The 12,800-nt window shown below is 37.2% G+C and overlaps 1 protein-coding gene across 9 annotated transcripts in view; it reads right to left on the bottom strand.

Moving 5' to 3' along the window:
* Positions 1-9,209: 9,209 nt before the first annotated feature.
* Positions 9,210-12,800, bottom strand: part of LOC116635109 (sodium channel protein type 1 subunit alpha) — a 145,393-nt gene continuing 141,802 nt past the window's right edge. For all 9 annotated transcript variants that reach the window (XM_032408876.1, XM_032408927.1, XM_032408885.1 and 6 more), the window contains one exon: positions 9,210-12,494. In XM_032408876.1, the coding sequence (XP_032264767.1) occupies positions 11,317-12,494 (1,178 nt within the window). In that variant the 3' untranslated portion in view covers positions 9,210-11,316. The remainder of the gene's footprint in view (positions 12,495-12,800) is intronic.

Below are 12,800 nucleotides of genomic sequence, written 5' to 3'. Positions count from 1 at the left end.
CTTGTGCCAGCACATTCTGACCATTAAATTTTTTATTGGTTAAGTACTCTTACCAACTAATGATGAGTTCCTGAAATCCTGGAAACTTACCAGGCTGCCTACCCCTAAGCAAGGGTTTCACAGACTTGCTAATCATAAGACTCTCCTGGGGAGCTTACCATAGCTTTCTCCTGCCTCATTCTAACAGCACAGCTCAGTAGATATTTTTTTCTAGAGATTTTGATATAATTTGAGCTGAGGCTTAAAACTGTATTTTAGCTATCGCCCTGGTAGGTTTTTAGAATTAGGTAAGTTTTAAAAAAAGAAAGAAAAGAAAAGAAAACTGCCCTAGGATTGTTGAAAGGGAAGAGAGGTTATGTGATAGGCTCAGAGACTTGGAGCCACCATATTGAAGTTATCCTAGGATTGATTTGGACACTTAAGGCAGAGTCCAGGGAGAATGCCATGGAAATACCTAGGTTTTGGTGTGGAAAAGAGAGAGTGTCTTAAAGTTGTAAGACATACCTGGATAGTATACTAAATTTCATGCAATTAACTGCATACTGAGTTTTATTTTAGCAAATCATACAACCTCTGCTGTATTTGAATGAAGTCCTTCCTCACTCTCCTTGTCTCTGAAGAAAATTATTTTCAGGTATTTTCACCGTTCTCCATAAATCCTATTATCCATTTCCTTACGTATTTATATGATCACAATCTTATAGTTACTATCTATAGTTTGCTCTAGCATTGCACCTATTTTAGGTTATCAGTCAGTATAACTCAACAGACTTTTCCCTAAGGTCAGGCAAATGGCTGCACTCTACAATTGAGGTTGATCAAAGGCCCAATCTGTTTGCCTTTAGAAATTTGTGTTTTCTATGACTGCAGGAAATACTGCTGAACAAGACATTTCTTCACCATCTTTGATGAAAGATGAGCATTAATAATGCAGGTAAGAATCAGGCCAAGTGATGTTGAAGAGAAAACAAGGTCCAGAAGCCCTAATTCCTTTTAGAGGAATAAATTTAAAATAGCAAGCTCAATAGTTCCACTCTAGCAAATAATGGGGTGAGTATTATACAATCCTTAAGTTCTAAAGAGTTAAAAATCAATTTATGAACTCTTATACCTTGGAAATATTTATGTATATACGTATCTATACCTCTATCTATGTCTTTTTCTTTATAGGTAGTAGAGAGGTAGTGTACGTACTCTTATGGATGGATATAATCCTCATCCACTTAAATATTTATTATATATATCCAATATTACTAAAATATACTAACACTGATATTCATTTGTAACTCTTGCGATGTTTTTTATTACCTTATATATCTTGTGTATAATGATAGCCCTCTGATATTATAGTATATAAGTAAAGAGGAAAATATCTTAGAGGGGTAAATAATTCTTGAAAATAGAACTATTTTGAGCAATGCTAAAAATTAATTAATTTGTTCATTTGCTAAATACCTACTGAAAATGTTCTGTGTGTAAAGCGCTATAGAGGATAGAAGGCATTTAAAGCCCGTCTCTGCCTCTCAGACATTATCTGCTGTGTGTGTTCCTGTGGCGGAAGCGGAGAGGGAGCGTGGTCAGAGAAAGCAACCACATTCCAAACCACTGCATCCTGGCAGTTTAAGGGCCATACGAATGACATATATGAGGTGATCTTATGTCCTGGTTTGCCTGGAAGAGTCTGTTTTTATGCCTGTTGCTTCTGCATAATTGCTAATAGTCTCCTCCTCCTCCTAATAGCACTCTCAAAACTGTTTGGGTTTGGGCATATACAGCAAAATCCCATGGAGGTTCATAGGAGAGAAAATCAAGAGATTACAAGGGAGCTATCACTGAATCCCAGAGTTTGGGTTTGGTTTCAGTGGGAGGAAGTGAGATGAGGAAGGTACGTAAGGCTAGTGGTGTCTCATCATTGCTTTCCTGTAGCTTCTCAAATTATGTCTCTGCTTTCCCTTTCCTTTTCCTTAAAGTCAAAATCTTCTCTAGCATCTTCACTTCTACCTTAACTTATTTTACAAATATCTTAATGATTCTTCATTACTACACGTTGGAGCCAAAGTCCTGATATGCACTTAGGGCCCTTTATTATCTGACTCCTGCTTGCCTCTCAGTTGCTGTCAATACTCACTTTTCAAGGCGCCTGGGTGGCTCAGTCACTTAAGCGTCTGCCTTTGGCTCAGGTCATGATCCCAGGGTCCTGGGATCGAGCCCCGCGTTGGGCTCCCTGCTTGGTAGAGGAGTCTGCTTCTCCCTCTCCTTCTGGCCCTCCCCCCAGGTGTGGTCTCACTCACTCACTCTCTCTCTGTCTCTCAAATAAATAAATAAAACATTTTTAAAAAATACTCACTTTCACTTTATTGTGAATGCTCTGAATGTGCCATGCTGTTTCCCATTTCCATATGTGTCTTGGTCATCATCAGCTGGGCAAACATGTGTATAGTAATTACTATATGCTTGGAACTGTTGATCTAAAAGCTTTACTTGTATTAACTTATTTGATCCTCATAAAAATTATTATTACCATTTTACAGATGACAAAATTGAGGCAACAAAGGGTTAAGAAACTTTTCAAGGTTGTTCAGCTAGTAAGCAGTATAGCTGATATTTGAATCCAGGCAATCTGTCTCTAGAATCTATCCTTTTGAACACTATTCTATAATATTTCTGCTGTTCAGACTGCCCTTCCCCTCTTATTCTTCAAACCCAGGCCAGGATTTTCTGTCCTAGTTATTCCTATATCCTCCCTTAGAGTTACTCATCTACCCCTCTGTATACTCTGTAATGTGTACTTACGTATTTTGCTGAATTAGAAGGCTAACCCACACAATAACAGATACTGGGAAAGCAGGTTGATTCTGGGTAGTTTTGTTGGTGGCTGAGAGGAATAAAATGTAGTCAAATCACTTTGGCCTTATTAAGTAGAAAGTGATAGTTGAATATGCAAATATAAAAGACAAATAGAAAGTTGAAATTGCAGCATCAGCTCAGCAAAAGAGCTGATGGTGCTGTATAAATGCAAAAGGAGAGAAAAAGTTAACAAATGGTAAAGGCAAAGAATCTAAAGTATAGGAAGAGACCTAGAATAGTTTTATGGAAGGCAAAGGAAGATGCGGTTTAATAAAGGTGTTGATGATGATCAACATCAAACTCTAATAATCTGTCGAATATAATAACGACTGAATAAAGATCAATGAATTTGGCTAATTGTAGCCTGGCAGGAATAGGACCCAGATTTGAGAACATTAAAGAGAGAAAGAAGGTGTTTTGGAAGGATAAATATCAGCATTGGTTTAGTATTTGAATCTGTTAGAGTCACAATTTATATCAAACAGCTTGATGAAGAAACATAAAACCTGTATCTTAATGCTTTCCCAAAATGCGCGTGCCTGTGCACGTGCGCGCGCATGCGCACACACACATTTTGGCAACTTTAGCACAGGATAGTGAATTCATTAATATCTTAATGAGCAAATTAAACTTTCTATAACAATATATTTTTTCATGAAAAATTTACACTTAAAATATAACTTCCTATAAGTTATAAGAAGGTATTTACAAATGACATATCTGATAAAAGGTTAGTATCCAAAATATATAAAGAACTTATAAAACTCAACACCCAAAAAACACATAATCCAGTTAAAAATGGGCAGAAAACATGAGTAGAGATTTTTCCAAAGAAGACATCCAGAGGGTCAACAGACACATGCAAAGATGTTCAACGTCACTCATCATCGGAGAAATACAAATCAAAACTATAATGAGATATCACCACACACCTGTCATAATGGCTAAAATTAACACAGTTAAACAACAGGTTTTGGCAAGGATGTGGAGAAAGGGGAACCCTCTTATGCTATTGGTAGGAATGCAAACTGGGACAGCCACTCTGGAAGACATAGAGGTTCCTCAAAAAATTAAAAATAGAACTACCCCAGGAATTGCACTACTAGGTATTTACCCAAAGGATACGAAAATATTAATTCAAAGGGATACATGTACTTCAAAGTTTATAGCAGCATTATCAACAATAGCCAAATTATGGAAAGAGCCCAAATTTCCATCAACTGATGAATGGATAAAGAAGGTGTGTATATATAAGTATATATAATGGACTCTTACTCAGCCATAAAAAGAATGAAATCTTGCCATTTGCAATGTTGTGGATAGAGCTAGAGAGTATATGCTAAGTGAAATAAGTCAGAGAAAAACAAATACCGTACAATTTCACTCATATGTGGAATTTAAGAAACCAAACAAATGGACATGGGGGGAAAAAGAGAGGCAAACCAAGAAACAAACTCTTAACTATAGAGAACAAACAGGGTTACCAGAGGGGAGATGGGTGGGTGGGGGGATGGGTTAAATAGGTGATGGGAATTAAGGAGGGCACTTGTTGTGATGAGCACCGGGTGTTGTATGTAAGTGTTGAATCACTAAATTCTACACCTGAAACTATTACACTATATGTTAACTACCTGGAATTTAAATAATAACTTTGGGAAAAAAAAGAACTTTTTGGTCTCCATCCCTTATAAGTAAAGGCTACATTCCTAGAAAACAAAAGAAAACAAACAAAATGCTGCAGTTAACAGTTGAATAGCTCTGTGGATGTCTTTCCCTTCTAAGTAAACATTAAATAGAGAAGATGTAATTCATGATAACCAGGAATAGAGTATGTACATCTTTGCTCCATGTGGGTAATGTTCTTTGTTCCTATATCTACCTTTTGTAAGTATTTTCATCTTCTCCTCATAATGTTATTGATAATAGTCAGCATAACACTTTGAAAACTCAATGTGCTTATGTCAACAAGATTTTTTTTAGGTAATCTCTACACTCAACATGAGGTTCAAACTTACAACCCTGAGATCAAGAGTCACATACTCTACCAACTGAGCCAGCCAGGTGCCCTCAACAAGATTATTCACAGCCAAGTTTCCTCATCAGCATGACTGGGACCTGTATTTCATTTAATTTTAGCCAAGAGTGAAGGTGGTGAGTACAGAACCCTGATTTCAGAAGGTAAATTTTTAAAGGAATGAGATAATGGAACAGTGCATAAAGATGCGTCAGAGTTGAGCAAATTTAGTTTTCAAGATTGGAAGAACCATTTTGAAAGTGCAAAGCCTGACAGAAAGGATCAATCAAAAAGAGAGAATAAAGATATGAGAGAAGGTAAAGAGCTTATGGAGCAAGTTATCAGAGTGTGTAAAAATGAATGGGGAGAAATATCTCTGGACAGATAAAGGAAGGGAAAAGAGGCAGGGAGAGAAGGAAGGAGAAAGGAAGGAAAGCAAAGACAAGGAACAAAAAAGGGAATGGAAGGAAAAAAAGGAAAAGGAAAGGGAAGGGAAGGGGAGGGAAGGAAGACATTTTTCACTGGAGAGGAAAGAATTTGAGAAAGTTCATGACAATGTCCTGGTGTTTCTTGGTGAGTAAGAGGCAGAGCTCTCCGCATATATGAGGAGTGTTCTGAGGGGATGATAAAGCACTTGAACGACACTGAGTATGCATTTGACATTGCAGATTATTCAGCTGTGATGGTCAGCATTTCTTGGTGATGCAACTTCTCCAGCAACACTCGACTGCCTGGAATATTTTCCTCCTCCAGTGCCAGTTCATTGATAACCTCAAAGAATATTCCCAGGTGCCAGGAAGAACAGTCCTATCAGCTGCACCTGATTGAAGCAATAATATTTTTGATTATAAATACTTTAATAAATTTATGGTGATCGAGAAACATTTCTTTTCTTATAATAATATGAAATTCCAGTGCACACATGATAGAATATGCAATTACAGGACATATTTGCTGTCTTTAATACAGTTTCTATAGTTCTAAGGTAACTTTTTGGTACACACATATACAAATTTATGAGGTCAAGTAGTATTTGTCTACCCCAAAGGTTCCTAGAATTTTGAATTCATGTACCAATAAAATACAAATGAGAGGACCAACACAAAGTCACCAATTTTTAATGTGGTCAAATAAAATATTAAAACAAATAACCCACTATTGTCTATTCTCACTGTAATTTCTTTCTTTTTAAAGTTTTTTGTTTGTTTGTTTATTTGTTTATTTGAGAGAGAAAGAGAAAGAGAGAGTGCTCAAGTGTGAGCAGGCAGGGGGAGGGGCAGAGGGAAAGGGAGAGAGAGAATCTCAAGCAGATTCTGTGCCCAGCACAGAGCGCAGACACAGGGCTCAATCCCACGACCCTGAGATCATGACCTGAGCCGAAACCAAGAGTTGGGTGCTCAACCGACTGAGCCACCCAGGTTCATCCTTAATTTCTAAAAAAAATTTTAACATAAAAATGATTTTAGTCTTTGAAAATAATGTAGAAGTCACATTTTTACAATGACATTCTTTAAATTGAATACATTAAGCTTTATAAATATTTATGACGTTATTCTTAATTTTCTGGCTTAATTCTAGGCATATGAAAACCTTGTCATGGGTGTGCTGGTCTGTGGAACTGTGTTTGGACTATTACTTCATACCTACAATGTCTTGTCCCAGCTCAGAGCCAATAAGCTGCTTTCTTTTATGATATGGATAAAATCATCAGAGTTTAGATCATAAAGTTCCAATTTAGGTCTATCTAGTTTCAAATACAGATGTCTTAACCAGTAGGTCACATATGTCTTTTAAAGTCTTCTTTTTTTGACAATATAAGGATTATCATAAAGGGCAAGAAATGTAATCATTTAAGTGACTTTAGAAAGATGACTTCCAGAAAAAAAGAATTGTAGTTAAAATACAGTATTCTTTGAAGTAATTAGAGATAGGATTTCTAATTTTGAGGGTAGAAATAATCAATTCTAGGACACAAAAATCAAGTGATAGAGTGAACACACATACATACACACTTCAGTAACTTAACAGGAACAAAAAATTCCTCCCTTCCCCAAAGATATATCATGTTTATTTCTATATCTATCTATATATTAAATATACACATATACACATAATTCATTTTCCTTTGAACATATTTTCTTTTGAGAGTGAGTTGTAGACATCATCCCATTCACGCCTAAATACTTTAGTGTGCATTTTCCAAGAAGAAGGACATTACTTACAGTTATGTAATAGCTGCCTTAGACTCAATAAAATGAGAAAAATCAACGTTCATATATTAATTAATCAACAGTCCATATTCAAACTTAGTTTTCCCAACAATATCCATAATCGATGTTATTTTCCCAGTCTAGTATCCAATACAGAATCACGGATTGTGTTTAGTTCTCAGGCAGTTCCTGACCTTTCTTTGTTTTTCATGACTGTAACATTTTGAAGAATTCAATTCAGTTGTTTTTCAGAATGTCTTCAATTTGATTTTCCTTATAGTTAAATTCCTTATTTCTGGATAGTGTGATGTATCTTTTTCAGTGTAGTTGGCCCTGTAATTGATGATATCTTTGAAGGTAGTATCTTCTGGGTTTCTCCACTATAAACTCTTTTTAAAAATTTTTAATTAATGAAAAAGAGATACTTTGAGACAATGTAATTTTCCTATTCCCCATCAAACTTTCATTCATGAGTTTAGTGTTCATTATTCTTGCATGAATCAGTTGTCATTATCACGGTTGCCAAATGGTGATTTTCTAACTCCAGTATTTCTCTTACACTTGTTAGTTAACTTTCACCTGTAAGAAAGAGATTTTTGCTTTTTTCCATTTATTTATATCAGCATATACTTGTAGATTCTTATTTTATTAAATGGGTTATAATCTACTACTATCGTTATTTATTTTGATTCTCAAATTCCCCTGGGTTTGGCCAGTGGGAACCCCCTTCAACCTAGTGTCTTTGTCCCACTGATGCGACTCATTATTCCTTGAGCCTTATATTACTTTCTGGCACAACAAATATTGTGCAAAATAATACCAAAAGGAATAGGGTAATTTATGATTATGTTTCACCAGCTCTTTTTGTATTTTGAAAAATACCAGTAAGTGTGGTGCGGATATGGAGTATTAAAAAAAAAAAAATCTGTAGAGATTCTCCTATAATCCTTATTTGTGTTGTTGGAAATTATTTTCAGCCACTAATAAATCAGAATTAATTGTCATGATATTATGAAGGGATGAGGCAGTAAGTGTAGAAGGATAGGAGAAGCACTGTGCATGACTGCTCCTTTGCCCGTCAGGGCCGTGTCCCCCCTTCTAGATTCACAACAGAGATTTTACTACCCTGATGACAAGTGAAGGCTTCTCTTTCCTCATACATTTAGATAAGTTTTTTAGACTGTCAATCTTACTGTTGGGACCGCTCTGGTAACATTTCTATGATCTCTATGAATAGAATTCTTTGCTTGGCTTTATTGTAGTCCCCCAGTTCCAGTTCCTTTATCTACTTTTATCTACCATAGCCAGTTAGATTGAGTCTCCAAGCAGACCTAAAGCAAATCTTCGCCATTTGTCCCATTTAGGAAGCTATGTAATTACTGTGTCATCCGGACAGGTGACAGATGAAACAGAGAATGTTTTCATGAAGGGGCCATTTGAAAGGGTGTCGGCAAGATTGGGGGAAAGCTGCCAGGAATAGGGAAGTCCAGCCCCAGGTCTAAGGGAACAAGTAGGGGCGTGATGACCACACCCCAGAGTAGCTTTGGTTGTAGAATGCGATTGTCTGACCCAAAGTATATATGTTGATGAATGCACCACTGCCAACTGAGGGCAACTCAGCAAAGAAGGATCTGGGGAATAAACACCCAAGTTCACTCTCTCCCACTGGTGCTTTCTTTGCTGGTGCTTCCCAGTTGGGAGCCAGAGGGTAATGGAGCCCAATGATGTAATGCACAAAATCACCGTCCCACAGAGCAGGATGGAGAAGCATGGAGAGTGGTTCTAGAGGAGCAAACAAAATATCCACAAGGCAACTTTTAATTTTGGAAATATAGATTTAAGGGCTTCTTTTTGTACCTCAAAGGGCCATCCACCATTGCTCTGGCTCCCATACTTCTTTTCCACGTAGAGCCACCGGCTTATGCTCTGGTACTGGTTCCTTCTAGCAGAGCTCACACCCTACTGCTCGTAGACCCGGGGAGGTCATTCCTCCCAGTCCCATTTCTACCCCAGTTTTCTTACTGTCAGCTCAGGTAGACCTGTTTGTGTGTATATTTCCCTTTCTCCCCTAATTTGTAGAATAAAATGCTTTCATCTTCTCATAAAATGCTTTTAACAAAAAGTAACTGGGCAAACAATAAAATAAAAAATGTAATCTTTATTAGTTTTGCACATTTTTAATGTTGGTTAGCATCATTTAGGGTAATAGTAGCATTTTTCAGCATGCAGTTCACGAATACAGTTTATCTAAGTAATTTTAAGAAAAAGAGGAGCCTATGGTTTGCTTCTGTAAGAAACACAAAATGTCCTGATGTAATTGTCTCTGTAAGTTCACTACTCTCTGTTCTTGTGGGAAAAAAAAAAATTGCAAAACCCGCATTATATTTAGAGCAATCTAGAGCAGCATGACTCCAAAGCAATGAAAACATGAACAGAAGTTAGAACGAAAAGGACAAAAATGAAAAAAAAAAAGCATTACCTTCAATCAGTTTGTGCAGGCACTACCAAAAATGTAAATAAAATTTTATACCCTTTTCCAATTGCAGAGCATAATTTGGACGTGACTTGTGAACATATATTGCCCCTTAAAATTATGAAATAAGCTAGAATTAGCGAATGTAATAAAAAAGCAGAAATCTACAACTACCCAGTCGTGTTTTTCTTTTCTTATTTAGCAAATGTCTTCCATGAAAAAGTACTATGGACAGAAAGTAAGAAAAGTGATTGTGATATCAACCCGAAGATAATTTCCTCTTTATATTTATGTACATAATGCTGAAAAACAAAATAAAATGACTTTGTACAGTATTTATATTTGCTTATAAAATCCTAAACACATTTTTTAACAGGTTAAGCAGTGTTTGTTGTTGTTGTTTTAAACATGTCTGTACAGTCTGGCTATACACCATATGTTATTCACTTAAAATTTAAAAATAACCAAAAAGCTGTTAAAGTGCTGCAAACTATTGCTTAATGACTTAAAGAAATGAGATCCGTTGAACAATTTCCTTGACTTCACCACTGACATATGGTTTCTCATAAATGAGATTCTGAGCAGTGGGAGAAAGCAGATACAGCAGCATGGTAATATAAACATGCACTGATAGCATCCAGATTATCTATAATGGTACAGAATACATTATCTTACCTGTGTAAAGCTTGCACTCTACGTTTCTTGTGGTACATATTTGATGCAATAAATACTGTGCTTAGGTCATTATTTGTTTGCCCAAACGTGCACCACAGGGTAAAATGACTATTTACATAATAAATAGCATTTCATTAACATATATAGTTGTCAACCTCGCTGAGCTGAAGATGGCTAGCCAAAGTGCAGGATTAAGCAGAAATTTATAAAGGGTTCTTTTGGTCAGTCTGCAGGGGAGAAACAATGCTCATTTCTCAGTTTTGTTTTGTTTTGTTTTTAAATACAATAGACAGAAACACAACATTTATGACTCCAGACAGTTGAAGGAAGTTTGCACCTGCTAAGATTTAATGGCCTACCCCCCAGAAATGATCTACTTGGTCTGGGGGCTGGATTTGATAAAACAAGATCAGCAAAGCACCTCCAATTATCACCCAATTACCCCTCCCAGAAACATGGATGGAATTTAAGAACTCATTGTTTTCCTTGTGACTTGTTTTTTCATGCATGATCTCTAAGTGCAGCATGCCCTCATGCACACCACACCTTTGTGCAGATGGGAGGCCGTGTGATTGCGCTAACCCCCAGTGGCTTACCTATTGAAGAGGCCCTTTGTCTATTTCACAACAGAAACCCCATTTACAAAAATAGTCACATATAATAAACAACATATGGATTAAAAAAAAGATGAATCCCCTAACAGATTTTGTAAAAATGTGACAAATGTGGCAGTTGAAATGCAAAGAGTGGATACAATTACTACACTAAAGTGTTTCATGTTAGACAACCCCCAAATTATAGGTTTGCACCCCTTTGAACTGGTCCTTACAGTCTGAGTAGCCATTTTGTCTCTTATCTTCAGCAGTGTCAGCTGGTAGTGAGAACAGTAACCTCCTGTCGAGGTCGTCTTCCCTTTACATAGAGTTACAGTTTTCTGACAAGGGGTCACTGTCTTATTGTAGGCACAGACCTTAAGTAGATTTGTGTAAAAACAGTCAGTTTGGCATTGACCTCCCAAAGGAGTCCTGTTGACAAAAATACATCACCTTCACAGGCTGTAAACAATTTGTCACCCAATTATTCTTATTTATTTTCATTTATTTCCCTTTGGCTTTTTCATCTTTGCCTTCTTGCTCATGTTTTTCCACGATTGGCTTTGTTACCCGATCATAGGAAGGTGGACAAGCTGCTGTGGACATGGTCAGGTCAGTTTTTTCCGTAATCGAGTTTTCGTTTATTCTGTCAATTATCAGGTCTTCTTTTACAAGAAGATTAGCCCCACCTTTGATTTTATTTTTATTATACGTAAATGAAGCTTGTTTTACAGTTCGCTTTAGAAGGTGGCGCCTGTAAGCACGCTGAATAATCACGGCAGACACCTCCTCTTGTTTCCGTTTTAAAGTCGTAGTTATTGGCTGATAAGAGACCTTTGATGGGTTGGAAGCCATGAATCGCTCTTCCATCTGTATTCGGAGAGCATCCATCTCTCCACTCTCTCCCAGAACCCGCTTTGTAAAAGCAAATAAGATGTCAAGACAGTGGATTCGGTCACCACTGACCATAGGCAAATCCATGGCAATGAGCTGGAGTTTGTTCGGTTGTGGCAAATTGAGGGGGGGTTCGAGAGCAGCGGCAAACTGAGATAGTTTTTCAAATTCCATAAACTGGGTGGCATCAGGATCAAACTTCTCCCAAACCTCGTAGAACATCTCAAAGTCATCCTCACTCAGGGGCTCTGCACTTTCCTCGGTAGCAACACTGAAGTTCTCCAGGATGACAGCGATGTACATGTTCACCACAACCAGAAATGATATGATGATGTAACTGACAAAAAAGAAAATCCCCACAGAGGGGTTTCCACAATCTCCCTTAACTGAGCTTCCAGGGTTAACTTTATTAGGATCACAATCAGGGGGCTTACTGTTGAGAATAGGTGCTAGCAATCCATCCCAGCCAGCAGAGGTGGTAATTTGGAACAGGCAGATCATGCTGTTGCCGAAGGTCTCAAAGTTGAACATGTCATCAATTCCAACTTCCCTTTTGACATAGGCAAAGTTGGACATTCCAAAGATGGCGTAGATGAACATGACCAGGAAGAGCAGGAGGCCGATGTTAAACAAGGCAGGAAGGGACATCATCAGGGCAAAGAGCAGCGTGCGGATCCCCTTGGCCCCTTTGATCAGACGCAAGATTCGACCAATCCTGGCGAGCCGGATCACTCGGAACAGGGTAGGGGACACAAAGTATTTTTCTATCAGCTCAGCCAGAAACATGCCTATGGATAAAAAATGAGAATATCAACCATTGAAGAAGTTATCCATTAAAAGAACAATTACAGTTCTGCTAAGTCTCCAAGGTAAAGTTTAGAGACTGAAATTCAGTTACATAACCTTAAATGTGACATGCATGTAATATATATAACTGTATATAATATATATTATAAATAAACCTTAATTTTGATATTCCATATTAAACTCAACTCGGTATTTGTTATAGACTAAATTGTGTCCCTTCTTCCTCACTGCCCCTCCCAATTCATGTTTTAACATATGAATTATTTAACATATGAATTATATGAATT

Source organism: Phoca vitulina, unplaced genomic scaffold, assembly GCF_004348235.1.
Source record: "Phoca vitulina isolate PV1807 unplaced genomic scaffold, GSC_HSeal_1.0 scaffold1, whole genome shotgun sequence".
Lineage (NCBI taxonomy): Eukaryota > Metazoa > Chordata > Mammalia > Carnivora > Phocidae > Phoca > Phoca vitulina.
The sequence above is the reverse complement of the archived record's forward strand: the minus strand, read 5'-3'. Positions and strand labels throughout refer to the sequence as shown.